At 39.1% G+C, this 12,371-nt stretch overlaps 1 protein-coding gene across 2 annotated transcripts; it reads right to left on the bottom strand.

Moving 5' to 3' along the window:
* Positions 1 to 357: 357 nt before the first annotated feature.
* LOC129264342 (steryl-sulfatase-like) lies at positions 358 to 9,939 on the bottom strand. 2 transcript variants are annotated; one of them, XM_054902210.2, is made up of 6 exons: positions 9,796 to 9,939; positions 8,145 to 8,502; positions 7,293 to 7,415; positions 5,968 to 6,651; positions 5,138 to 5,419; positions 358 to 3,808 (listed from the first exon to the last, which is right to left on the bottom strand). In XM_054902210.2, exons 2-6 carry the CDS (start codon positions 8,428 to 8,430, stop codon positions 3,375 to 3,377), a joined length of 1,809 nt encoding a protein of 602 aa, XP_054758185.2. In that variant the 5' UTR covers positions 8,431 to 8,502; positions 9,796 to 9,939; the 3' UTR covers positions 358 to 3,374. The 2 variants fall into 2 exon arrangements, with proteins under 2 accessions (XP_054758185.2, XP_063958932.1); XM_064102862.1 differs by lacking the exon at positions 9,796 to 9,939 and adding an exon at positions 9,474 to 9,524 and having other exon boundaries at positions 946 to 3,808.
* Positions 9,940 to 12,371: the final 2,432 nt, after the last annotated feature.

The raw sequence follows: 12,371 nt of genomic DNA, 5'->3' as shown, positions 1-12,371 counted from the left end.
TGCCTTTTATGCTGTATCATCTAAAATTGTGAACAAAAATTGCATTAGCTTTTTAAATGTACAGCTTTTGTAATGCATTTTACTATGTTTTTTTACTGTGTAATTTATTGTGCCAACACAAACTTGTAAACATGAATTTTCCAGCTCCGGCTGTTTTTTTCATATGTGCAATTATTATTGACATGTTTGTTCATCAATAAATACCATTTTCTAATTGAATAAGAATTCTACTCAATAATAATGCAGAAGGAAAGTTTTATCACATTACTTTAAATTGAGATCACGGTCAAGTTCAGAATTTTGTGATAAAGGCACCCCAATGAGCTCCATAAAAACACACGTTACTTTGGAAATAAATCAATATTAGGCTCTTTTAATTAGCAGTGTAATGTAAACTTGATTTTAAATCATGTCACAAAACAATGCAAAAAAATTACTTATGAAACAATTTTGTCTACATAATTACAATGCCACATCCTTTTGATAATAAACTCTTCCTATCCCCAAATCATAATATATGTCATATGACAAAAATCAAACTCATTAATGACCCACATTTAGTCCTATCCTGGATAATTGTGTGTATCTTTGCCAGAAACTATGAAAAACCCATACACGAAAGTTACAACCAATTTAAACTTTAATTGTATCACTTCGTGTAACAGGGTTCAAGAGGGGCTAGTATGTCTCCATGATGTATGTGTCCCATAAATGGGTAAATTAGCCCCATCAACTATACATGTAACTGTTGTCAATGTAAATTTACGAGGGTTAATGAAAAATCATGTATTTACTGCATACTTTAGTAGAAACTACATGCCTTTATAACAAAACAAGCTCCTTTTAATAGCAATCTTCATAATATAAGTAAATGTACGAAGTATGAATTCATATAATTGATGTCCATTTACACTTTTGACATATTCTTTTTGTTTTTCTTTGTTTGCGCTATAAATAAGGATCACACAACCAATAATCATGTGATCTGCGGACTTGCTCCAAGGACGATGGACCCCTTCACTATAGTCAAGTATTTACTATTCATTGAAGATAAGTACCGTAAGGGCACTGGTATTCAACCCGTTTGGAGAGTTTCCTCAAATATATAGAAATATGGAATCTACCTTAATTTCAGACCTGTGTTATTTCCAAGAGCAAATGCTGGTTATTCTTTTTGCGTTATTTTTTTCTTCAACCAGTCGACTGTGTGCGCGGGCGATCGAATTATACGGCGATGGTTTTTGGCACTAGTATTCAACCCGTCGGCACTATTATTCATCTTAGCAACGAAAGATGGCCCTGTCTCTCAATCTGCCCTTGTCCCATCCGACTAAGGACTAGACCATTTGAGATGAGACCAAACAGGGAATTAGTCAAAGCCAGAGACTTACATAGATCTAGATCTAATTTAGCAATCTAAACAATTTTTAAATTCGCTGTCTATCATCACTAGGTTGAATACTAGTGCATTTCAGTGCAAAAGGTCATCGCCGCATAATTCGATCCTCCGTGCATACAGTCGACAGATTGATAAAGAAAATACCGACAACAGATTACCCTGGAAATAACAAAGGTATGAAATTAAGATAAATTCCCTATTTCTAAATATTTGGGGGAATTTGTCCAAATCTTTGAATTATGCCGGGTTGAATACTAGTGCCCATATGGTACTGGTCATGCAATTGTTCAACATGGCTGAAACTTGGAAGATCGAATACATTTTTTGTGTGTAAGGAAACGCTTGGTTTCAACCTGCAATTATTCTCCCTTAAAAATTCATATTGTCAGTAATGATGGCACTCTAACTCTATCTATGATAGACTATCAAACACCAAAAACTATACCCCACTTTCAAATGAGAATGGGAAACTCTAATAGATCATTTTCGCCTATTGTATCAATCCTACCGTAATTATTTTCGCTTTCAATTCTTAAATATGGCAGGGTCATCTTTCACAAAATATGCAGCATCAGGAAAATGTCTAGAGATGTCAACAATTGCAGAAAAATACCAATATGTCCAATACATCAAATACCTGAGTAAAGAGGAATTAATCTTGAAAATGAGATCTCTCCAATATTGTTCAATTTCTTGAACTGACTTCTGTAAGGATTCTGTACCAACCATTTTGTCTGAAATATGGAAAACTATGTCCAGGGACGAAATTAGATGGGGCTCAGGGTGATTTCCCCCACCCCCAATGCTGAAAACGGCCCTGGAAAATCCCCATTCCCTTCCATGTTAAAGCTTAACCGATGTTGCAGACGCAGATTTACGCAGGAAGTTGTGAAAGTAACCCTCTTAAAAAAAAAAACCTTTTTGGTGTATGCCAATGATGGTACAGACAAAAAAAAATCTGTACAAAAAAATCAATGGTAACAATGATGTACATGCTACATTAAAAAAAAAATCAAACATTTGAAGTATCACATCATCTTAGCAAATATATGGTATGCTTAGTTTCAACCCAGCATTTTTAGCAAGCATCCAACATAAGTAATAATAATTTTTAATAATATTCTACAAGTAAATGAAGATCCTGAAATAAATGAATTCATAGATTATTCAAAGGTCCAAATTCAAACAGCTGCCACTGCAAACACGAATCAAAGATGAAAACATTAAGTTGTATAGATTAGATATCGCCAACTTAAACAAATGTACAAAATGTTGTACTTCATTTTCACACAAAACACACATCAAATGAATTTACCAAATGAATTTTCAATATGCGAGATCGGAAATATATTACATTTCCAAATAATAACCTCTCAAGTCCTTTATTACCTTTGACCTCAAAATCTAATCAGATCACCCTTACTTGCATACATCCGCCTAGAGTAGTTTTGAAGTGACTGCTACCCCATTTCTTCACAAGAAGTTATTTTCAGGTATAAAACAATCTGTGACTTTTGACCTTTGAACTCATCAACCAAAATTCTAATCAGATAAGAAGCCAAGTTTGAAGTGAGTTCTTGAAATATTTCTTAAATCACAGGAAGAACAGTATTTTTTAGATATATGACCTCCATAACCTTTCACCTTGATATCCTATAGCTGCTCAGATTATCATCACTCCTATATGCATACAGACAAATTTTAAAGTTGATCTGTCGAATTCCAGTTCAGTTATCGTATGAACAAACACAGGACGGATAATTCAAAAACATTGTTTTCCATGAAAAAGAGTAGTACATTTGCAGTAATACACATCACTGTACATTCATTCATCACATTCAGCTTGGTTTGGGAAGTAATTTCACACGAGGGTTAATTAACATTAAATACATATTTGTAACTAAAATAGTAATAATAGTACTCGAGAGAATAGCTCTAGAATGTTTTATCTTTACCTTTGTGCTTGAACCAAACCTCAGCTAGCCTTAGAAGTATCTGCCCTCATCCAGTCTTTATGTGCCTTATCAGGCTTGGCATCCTCATAGGAGAACCCGGTAGAATGATCTTCAGTGCAGCTGCAGAATGGGAAAGTCCCGCAGCAGGGTTGATCCCCAAACCTCGGTAGCAGCCTTGTGAAGGCAAACTGATACGGCGTGGGTGCGATGGATGCTTGATGCTCTGCGACAGCTGCTCCGGCTCTTGTGATGATCTCCTGGATGTTGGGTGTGGTAGGGTCAAGGGGGGTGGTCTCGGAGGGGTCCGATCGGAGCTCGTAGACCAGAGGCGGGTCATGGTTGACTGTGGTCGGGCCCTCACATCGGCAGGGATATGAATCGAAGCAACCCATGGTTCCGTGCGGCCCTTCTACCAGGTTTGCAGTTGTGTACACGATCTTATATATTCGGTTGCCTGATATAAGAAGATAAAAGGTATTCTGAGAATGTTCTAGAATATGACATTAACCAGTTAGCCACATAAAGCAGGAGGTCGCTGTACAAAGCACATGGGAATAAGAGAATTCAGTAGTCCATAGGTTGAAAGAGGGACTATATCCATACATGGTACCTTTTGTTTTATGGAATCGTGAAACTATGCACTCTTATGCACCAGTTTATTATGCCTTTCTTTGTAACCTGTTTGACCCACCTCTCACTTATTCTCTAGTTATTCATCCCTCTATCACTGTTTTGTTCCAGATCCTGTTTGATGTTGCCTGCCTCATTATCTTAATCCCTCTTGGCCTTACTTACACTAACTTCCCTTTGTGTCTGCCTACTCCTTTTCTTTCATCCCCTTCACTAACCTGATTGGTCTTCTCTACTCACTAATGCCCCTTTTGTCTCCTTGTTTTTAGTGTTGCTGTAGCTTGTTTGTGGTCTATATTATGGTTGTTCCACTTTATATGTTTGTCATTTTGCCTCCGACGAAGATTCTGCTAGGATCGAAAGCTTAGGCCCCTTTTTGACTTTCTAAACTAAAACTTACATAGTAATTGTAACTGTTCACATTCAAATGCTCCATATTATTAACATGCCAATTTAGAAAGAAAAAAGAAAGATGTGCATTTATGCATGATTAAAAGGTGACACGACATCTGCTCATGCGACAATTGCTCCAGGCTTAATTTTGTCTAAGATGTAGGTTTAGGGTTAAGGTTAGGGTAGGGTATAGTGTTAAACCCAGGGTTGAAGTTGGTCATTCAATTAGTACGTGGAAATTAGAGCAGGGCAGTTGTCATCAGAGCAAATGTCATGGAACCGATCAAAATCTTTTGATATATATATAAGCAGCATTTAGAGTATACATGATTGATTTTGATAGATTAATATTTTCTCTTTCTATCAATCATGGCTCCATAGCTCTAGGCTAGAGTATGTAGACACAATAGTGACTTTCTCAGAAAATAGTACAACTAATTTTGACTTGCATGATGAAAGCCAGTAACATTCCATATCTAACCATGCTGAAAAGGTATAAGAAGTCTATCTGTGTTGATACAAATGTTTTGAGTGCAGCAGTAAAACATTATAGTCAAACTTTGTTATATAGACATCATAGCACCGCCATCTTAGAGGCTGAAGCCATCGCGTTGCATGCATCAATGATTTGCAACTGGCGCATCTCTGACAACTTTGTTTATGCGTATTCCTATATCCTCTGAGAGAGGGTGCTATGAGTGTAAGACATTGTATGCATAAAGTCTACTACCTGCATTGGATTGTACACAAGTCTCCTTACCTTTCCTTGGTCTGTATCGTGCCCCATGGATGTATCCTCCGCAGTACATGAACATGAACTCATGGGGTGAGATCCCTAGCTCCCCCTGCAGCAACGGCATCATGTCCTTCCCGTCAATGACACGATCCCTTGGCATCTTGCCCCCGGTCAGGCCGACTACGGTCGGTAGAAGGTCCACTATGCTGGTGGGTTCGGAGACCTCAGATTCTGGAGGGACGATCCCGGGGTAGCGCACGATGGTAGGAACCCGGATTCCTCCCTCAAAGCAGTTGGCTTTTCCACCTGCAGTGTGAATAGGATTCGAAGGAGCTGTATCACCCATCAAGTTATAGACATTTTGGATGGCATTTTCATATCACTTTTATGGATTGTCAGTTGTTATCTTAACAAAATATTTTTTACTTTAATCCTTGGGTGGGGTGAATTTTGAACTTTGCGAAAGATAACTCATTTATTTTAATGTCTGGATTATCAATCAAGCAAATGTATAATCATAACATCAGCTCGGTATCTTAAAAAAAAGTCAAATGCCCCTGGTGGTCTTCCCTGCATTAGTTGATTTGGTAGCAGCAGTCTCTTCTTTCCGACATTGAAATGTCCAGTATTTTTTAATGACCATAATGTGATATTAAATACGTTTCAAAATATGATGTGTTTTCATTTTTTTTTAATTTACCGACACTGAAATCTTATGTGTAAGTTAAGTTTTACAAAAGTGGAGCTACAATACAAAACAATACGATCTCAAAGGGAAGATGGTTCCTTTGGTATTTTCCAATCTCTTGAGATGCAGGTTTTGCCGTCCCAGGGGAGATACTAATTGCACCTACCTTTATAAATTCCATTCGAGCCACCCTCTTTCTTTCCACTGAGAGAGAATTCTTCCATGTGAGCCCCATTATCTGAGGTGAGGTAGATGAAGGTATCATCAGCAACCCCCATCCGATGCAGTGCGCCCATGATCTCGCCAACGCTCCAATCCAACTCCTCCACCGCCGCTCCGTAAACCCCATGTTGACTGCTGGCGTGGAAGTGAGGCTCGGCATAGAGCTCGGTGTGCGCCTGCAGGAAAGACATCACCAACAGGAACGGCTCGTTCTTATGCTCCTCCAGGAAGTCCAGTGCATGCTGCGTGTGGCGCTGGGTGAGGTTGGTGTACGACAGCGGCTGTTCTACCACGTCGTGGTTCTCGACCACCACGCAGTTCATCACAGCGATCAATCTGGGCATGATGAGACAGAACAGGTAGAACGCTGTGCTAGCAACTGCAACAGCGACCAACGTCCTCCATCTCACCATGCTGTACATGAAGAGAATGAATGTTGCAAGGACAAGAACGACCATAGTGACAGCTACCTCTGTGTAGAAATTTCTCCTCCATGCTTGAAAGACTGTTCCGTGGCCACAGTCCAGGAGATTGGTGAGGGGCAGACCATAGAAGTAATCAAAACCCTGGCTATTTGGGTCTGAACATTCATTCTCTTTCTCGCACATGAATCCAAGATGCCACTTTCCTATCCAAATAAATGAAATGAAGAATTGCATGGGTCAAATTGTTTGAGTACACAGAAAAGAACCAACAGCCTATAATGTGCAAAAGGTGAAGTTTTGAACTTAGGGAATTGTGTTCTTTCGAACTTCCAGTAACTATCCTGCAAGATAAACAATGAGGGTTTCTGACTTCTTTAAATAACCTATTAAAGTTTCTTCAGTATTTTAACACTAATTATTCATAATATAACTTTCATTTCCCTATCACAGCAAGTGAGTCACCAAGGAGAGTTATTGGTGGCTCTATGGTAACCATTACAAAGGAAGGGTCTCTTGGGTGGGTCTTTGGTGATTCCAGAGTAAAAGCACCCTCTCAAAATATGGTATAAACTCTTGTATCGCTCCAGGGTGATACTTTGAAATATTTCATCAGATACATCGAAGCTTAATGTGATATCGCCGAAAATGTGTCATTTTAAGATTTTTTCTATAGAATGACGATGACATCATTAGATAACAATGAATGCTTCAGAAGAGACAAGTGAAAGAAAGTAACCAAGGAGCTTATTCGCAACATTAAAAGGTAAGGTGATCACCATAAATCAGTCAAAAATTACAAGCATGATCATTGTGAAAAGGGAATAAGATGATATCATTTATTTACCAATGAGGGCTGTAGAGTATCCAACATCTTTGGCTACTTCTGCAATGGTTGTTTCATTGGAGGGAAGTCCTGCCGGAGCACTGATGAACGAGATCACTCTCATGAGGTGAAAAGATGTCATACCTGTTAAAAACGAAGTGAGGTCATTTTTGTTAGAAATTGTTCCTCCAGACAATCCTCAAATTCACCAAATGTCACTTCAAAATCAACAGGCTTAATAGCGGATTTATAAGCAGATAACACAAAATTAGACATCTCAGTATTTATTGTTCACTATTCAATGGGAAACTAAACAATTTGGGAAGCCATATTTGTGACACACACCTACATAACAAAATCGTCAAAATAACATCACATTTTACACCAAAACCATTACAAACTACAAACCATCTTGAAATGACAAAAAACAATAGATTATCCACCATTAAATCATAGGAAAGAACCCAGTAAACTGACAAAAGGCAAACAGTGTACATTAATGTTTTGATACATAATAACATTTCCAAATCCATAATACTCATTTTAGTCTCAATGTATTTTTAAAAATCAAAATGTGAGAGAGAATGATAGAGAACCAAACAGATATGAATAATAGACAACCAGGCAAAAAAAAATTGATTTTTCTATTTTGGGGGGCCCGCGACTTTTCACAATCAACTCCGGTAATCTGGAAAATTGGATAAGGCTTAACATTGCAGTAGAGGGGGATTTTCAGGGGCCCTTTTAAAAAAATTTCCAATTTTTGTATAGTCATTTCGGTAGCAAAATCGCGCAAAGTCCCCGTGTAGCTGTTTCCCTGGTCCCCAATAAATCTACACCTGACACAATCCTATACTATTCTACGTATCTTACCACTTCTTATGGCGTATCTGCCCGTCATGAGAGCAGCTCGGCTAGGTGTGCAGATGGGATGAGCAATATGCTGCGTCAGTTTGGCGCCCTCTTTGGCCAGCTGATCAATGTTCGGGGTGTTTATGGTGGTGTTTCCAAAGCAACCAATATCTCCCATACCAACATCGTCCATAAGAAAGACAATGATGTTGGGCTTTCTTCTCTCCTCATTCTCATCTGCTGTTGCCATGACGGTGGTTGCCAGGAGCAACAGGATAGCATGCCTAGGGTTAGGTAACATCACCATCTCCAGATGGCTTCCCGAGTACTTCTATCCACAAAGATACCACTTTACTGCATCAGAACGTAAGAAATCAATCTGTAAAAATGAAAAATTACTTTCCTATAATGTATTTTCTGTCAAGTTAGATACCGTAGCTTAGGCTTAAGTCACAACTCAGAGCAGCGACCGACCAATTAGTAGCCTGCTCGGCCGCTGCTGGAATTTAGGCATCGCCGAACGATATTTGTAGAAGTCGAGCGGGTTGTAACAATACTTAGCGGTGGCCGAGCAGTGCCCAGTCGATTACCCATTACTCAAGGCCTAATCTTGGTCAAATCGAGGAACTTATCTGTTTGGCGTCCGAACAGTAATCAGCTGACGACTCACCGAATCCCGGGCGGTCCCCCACCGGCCTATTTTTAGGTAATCGCCCATCCGATCTTGAATTTGCCGCAAGATCATCGACCGATCTCTGACCGGCCGATGACCGCTCAACAGCTGTAAATCCTACAAGTATACCCAGTGGTTGTGTGTCCGGACGGGTTGGGTGTCCGGACACATGACTTTTACTCTCAATTTTGAAAAGTTTACAAGCAATGTCTTTAATTCTTTTTAGCACAGAATATAAGAAAATATTATAAAGAACAAATATTGATGGTGAAAAAAAACTATTCAACCTATATTTTTGGTTTATTCCTGAGATAAAAACAAGGCTTCATTTCTGTTACGTGTCCGGACACCCAACCCCCCATCCTACAAGTTCAATTTTCGACCTAAAATTGTTTTGTGACATAAGTTATGACATCCACCAGAATATCTCTGAGAAAAGATGAAATATAGAGAAAAGACAATGTTCAGAATACCGCCCTAATAACTTAATGAACTTAGTTAGGTCTAACAAAAGTTAGGCCTAGCATGCCTAGTAACAATGTTAAGTCTAAACTAATCTTGTTCATTAAATTAAATGAGTGGTTTGATCTAGGCCTAACTTGTTTTATTTGAAAAAATTGCGGTGCTGCAGCTGCAGTGCTGGCTTGAATAACAATTTTCAAGTTAAAATAACTCACAGATCTACAATAGTACAAATAACCCACTTAATCTTGGGCCCAGATAGTATTATCATGAAATTTGACACCAGTCCATTCACTGCCCTGCAATGCAAGCTGCATGATGCTGGATCCTGGCCACTCATCCAGCCTCGCCAGCGCAGGCTGCCGGCCGCCGGACCGGGTGACTGTCCGGTGACAGCTTTCGACATTCCCGGAGGCGGAGCTCACATTCATTCACAAGAGCAAGAGTGGTGACAAATTTAATGAATAATCTAGCCGTTATTAGTCTAGATTTCCCGTTTTTCCTCAATTAATTATCATGTCAATAAAGATAACATACCGAACACTATCAGGAAAGCTCTCAGTCTAGTCTATTTTGGCGCTTGGCATATATTTGACGCTAGCTGGCGCCGCGCCAAAAAAGCTCTCTTTCCCAACTTTGACTCCCAATCCGTAATCCCCGGCCGTAATCATGTGGCGTCGTGAGCCATATATTTTGAGGGGGCCAGATATGGCGTATTGGGCAAAATTTATAAAAAGTTCTGAGCGAGTAGAGCGAACGAGCAAGCAAAAATTTCAACATTTTTATTACCGAAATCGAACTATTTGTCCGGGGGGGGGGGGCCGGGCATCTCAAATGTATTGCTGTATGGCAGTGTATCCTATTGCCGGACACCTTTATTTCAGTGCTTTAAAAATGACAACTAGAGGAAATACAATCAAGAAAAATTCGCACTTGCTATTCCAAATATTATGAAAATTATTAATATGATAAAATTATTTTATATTTACCAACCATTTTCTTTGCATCGCACTTGCCGCATACCCCTCCACGAAAAACAATTATTTTCGTGCGCGACAAATTACATCATGATTCCGGACGCGCGCCGGACGGGTAAAGATATCCTTGATTATAATGATGTAAGAACAAATTTTTGTGATTTTTTTTTTCTTCTTATATCATATCATGAGTAAATTCTAAGTATTATTTGCTTTTTTATATCGAATCTGAGCAGATGTTGGTAATAAATTCGTGTTTGATAACTTATTTTATTTTGTCTTGTTAGCTGCATGTTCCATGGCACTTTCCAATAATAATATGCTCGCGTTCGTATCGTGACGCTCATCAAGTTCTATCGACGCGCTGCCGATCGACGGCTCTACTCACGGTAAACCTCGCGCACGGGTACCTTGAGAACTAGCCGTCGACGATCACCCACAATACACCACACCTCATCATTTGATCGATCAAGGAGTGGACGAGATTGAAATTCGGCAAATCAGGCCCATATTTCCGTTAGAAAATATATCAATTGTTAATACAAAACTATGTTATATGATATTTTAAGCATTTTCTGTCATTTTTAGAGATAATTAGGTAAAAGTTGGATTTTTCGCCTTGTTTTTGCAATCTTGTTCTATGTATTGCTCTGTGAAATTGAATTGCGGAAGTCTTACGGTACGAATTTGTTTTAGAACGCAGTAATATGCGCGTCCGGAATCATAATAGTGTCCGGTAATACAATACGTGACTATACACATGCGTGACCGTTTTATTTCCAAAAGGGCCAAATTAAACACCCCCTAAACGAGTTTTTTCTGTGTGCAAAATAAACCCCTATATTTCCGTGGGCTTTATTTACACAATTTGGCCCCTAAACAAGTTGTCGCCAGAATATGACCTCTGGGAAAAAGCTTGGACAAAAAACATACCCTAAACAGTTGGCTAGTCTTTAAAAAAAAGCTTTGGAAAACTACATACCCTAAATACGTTTGACCCTGCGATTGACAATTGACCACAGTCTTTTAAAGCCACCCTTTTCTTGAAAATCTGGGTTTAGTTGATACCCTTAACGAATGTACGTGCAGCCCGCGTTTAAAACTGAAAAAAAAATCCCTTATTTAAATACGTTGTTTTTTTGTCACGCATATATACAGCAATGACTGCCCCCCCCCCCCTGGGCTATTTGTGATATATTTTGACATAATATTCAGAACATAAGGCCCATACTTTATACCCATACTTTTGTATACATGCATATTTCACCCTCTATCCAGTTTCTTTCATTTTCTCTTTGTTTTCATGGTCTCGAAAAATTGGGGGCGGCAAGCGCCCCCACGTGCACCCCCAGGCATCTCTACTATGTCACTATCTGCCAATTACCTGTGGATTGGCTTGAATTTCCCGCACATTACGTCAGTCAGTAAAAAAAAAAATAGACTCCAAAATATTGGAGAGGGACATGGCATCGTGTCCCTCACCTATTTTTTTTTTTTTTTTTTTTGGGGGGGGACTTGTCCCCCTGTCCATCCCTAGTCTAACCCCCATGTAATAGTTCCACTTGCTTTTGAAACCATGTGACTACAGATGGGGAGGGGGCGGAGCTTGATGGGGCCATGGGGCCCCGATTGTATCACAACCATTTTGAAATAGAGAAAAGGAAAAAGAAGGTAAAAAGCGGGAGTGAAATATGATTATAATTTTCTACACCATATGTCAAAATCTATCACAAATATATAATTTTGTATCATAAAAAAGTCAGAAATTTGTTACTCGCTCACACTTTTTAAACCTCATACGCATGATCTGGCCCCCTAATTTTTCCCATCACTGCCAAAAAGTAAAATAATGATGTTCAATAACCTAGCTGCATGTCATGCTTTTGTTTTGATGAAATAAAAAAGGCCCCTTTTCAATGAATATTTGTGAGACTATAGTACTTTAGCTTCAACATTTTTAATTTTGTATCCGGGGGGGGGGGGGGGGGGGCATTTCCATTGACGAGTGGATACCATGCGTGACCAAAAAAACCCGAAAAAACCGAGAATCTCTTTTTCAAGATAGGGCACGACGTAACGTAATGGGTGTCAAAAGCACTAAAATAATGAAAAAATATAAAGGGTATACATTTCGCT

This window comes from Lytechinus pictus, chromosome 7 (genome assembly GCF_037042905.1).
Source record: "Lytechinus pictus isolate F3 Inbred chromosome 7, Lp3.0, whole genome shotgun sequence".
In the NCBI taxonomy this organism is placed as follows: domain Eukaryota; kingdom Metazoa; phylum Echinodermata; class Echinoidea; order Temnopleuroida; family Toxopneustidae; genus Lytechinus; species Lytechinus pictus.
The sequence above is the reverse complement of the archived record's forward strand: the minus strand, read 5'-3'. Positions and strand labels throughout refer to the sequence as shown.

Coding starts and splice junctions, on each gene's coding strand:
- LOC129264342 (XM_054902210.2), bottom strand. CDS start 8,430: ATGGTGATGTTACCTAACCCTAGGCATGCTATCCTGTTGCTCCTGGCA. Junction 7,416..8,144: donor CAGATACGCCATAAGAAGTG/GTAAGATACGTA, acceptor CGTTTTTAACAG/GTATGACATCTTTTCACCTC. Junction 6,652..7,292: donor ATACTCTACAGCCCTCATTG/GTAAATAAATGA, acceptor TTATTTGGATAG/GAAAGTGGCATCTTGGATTC.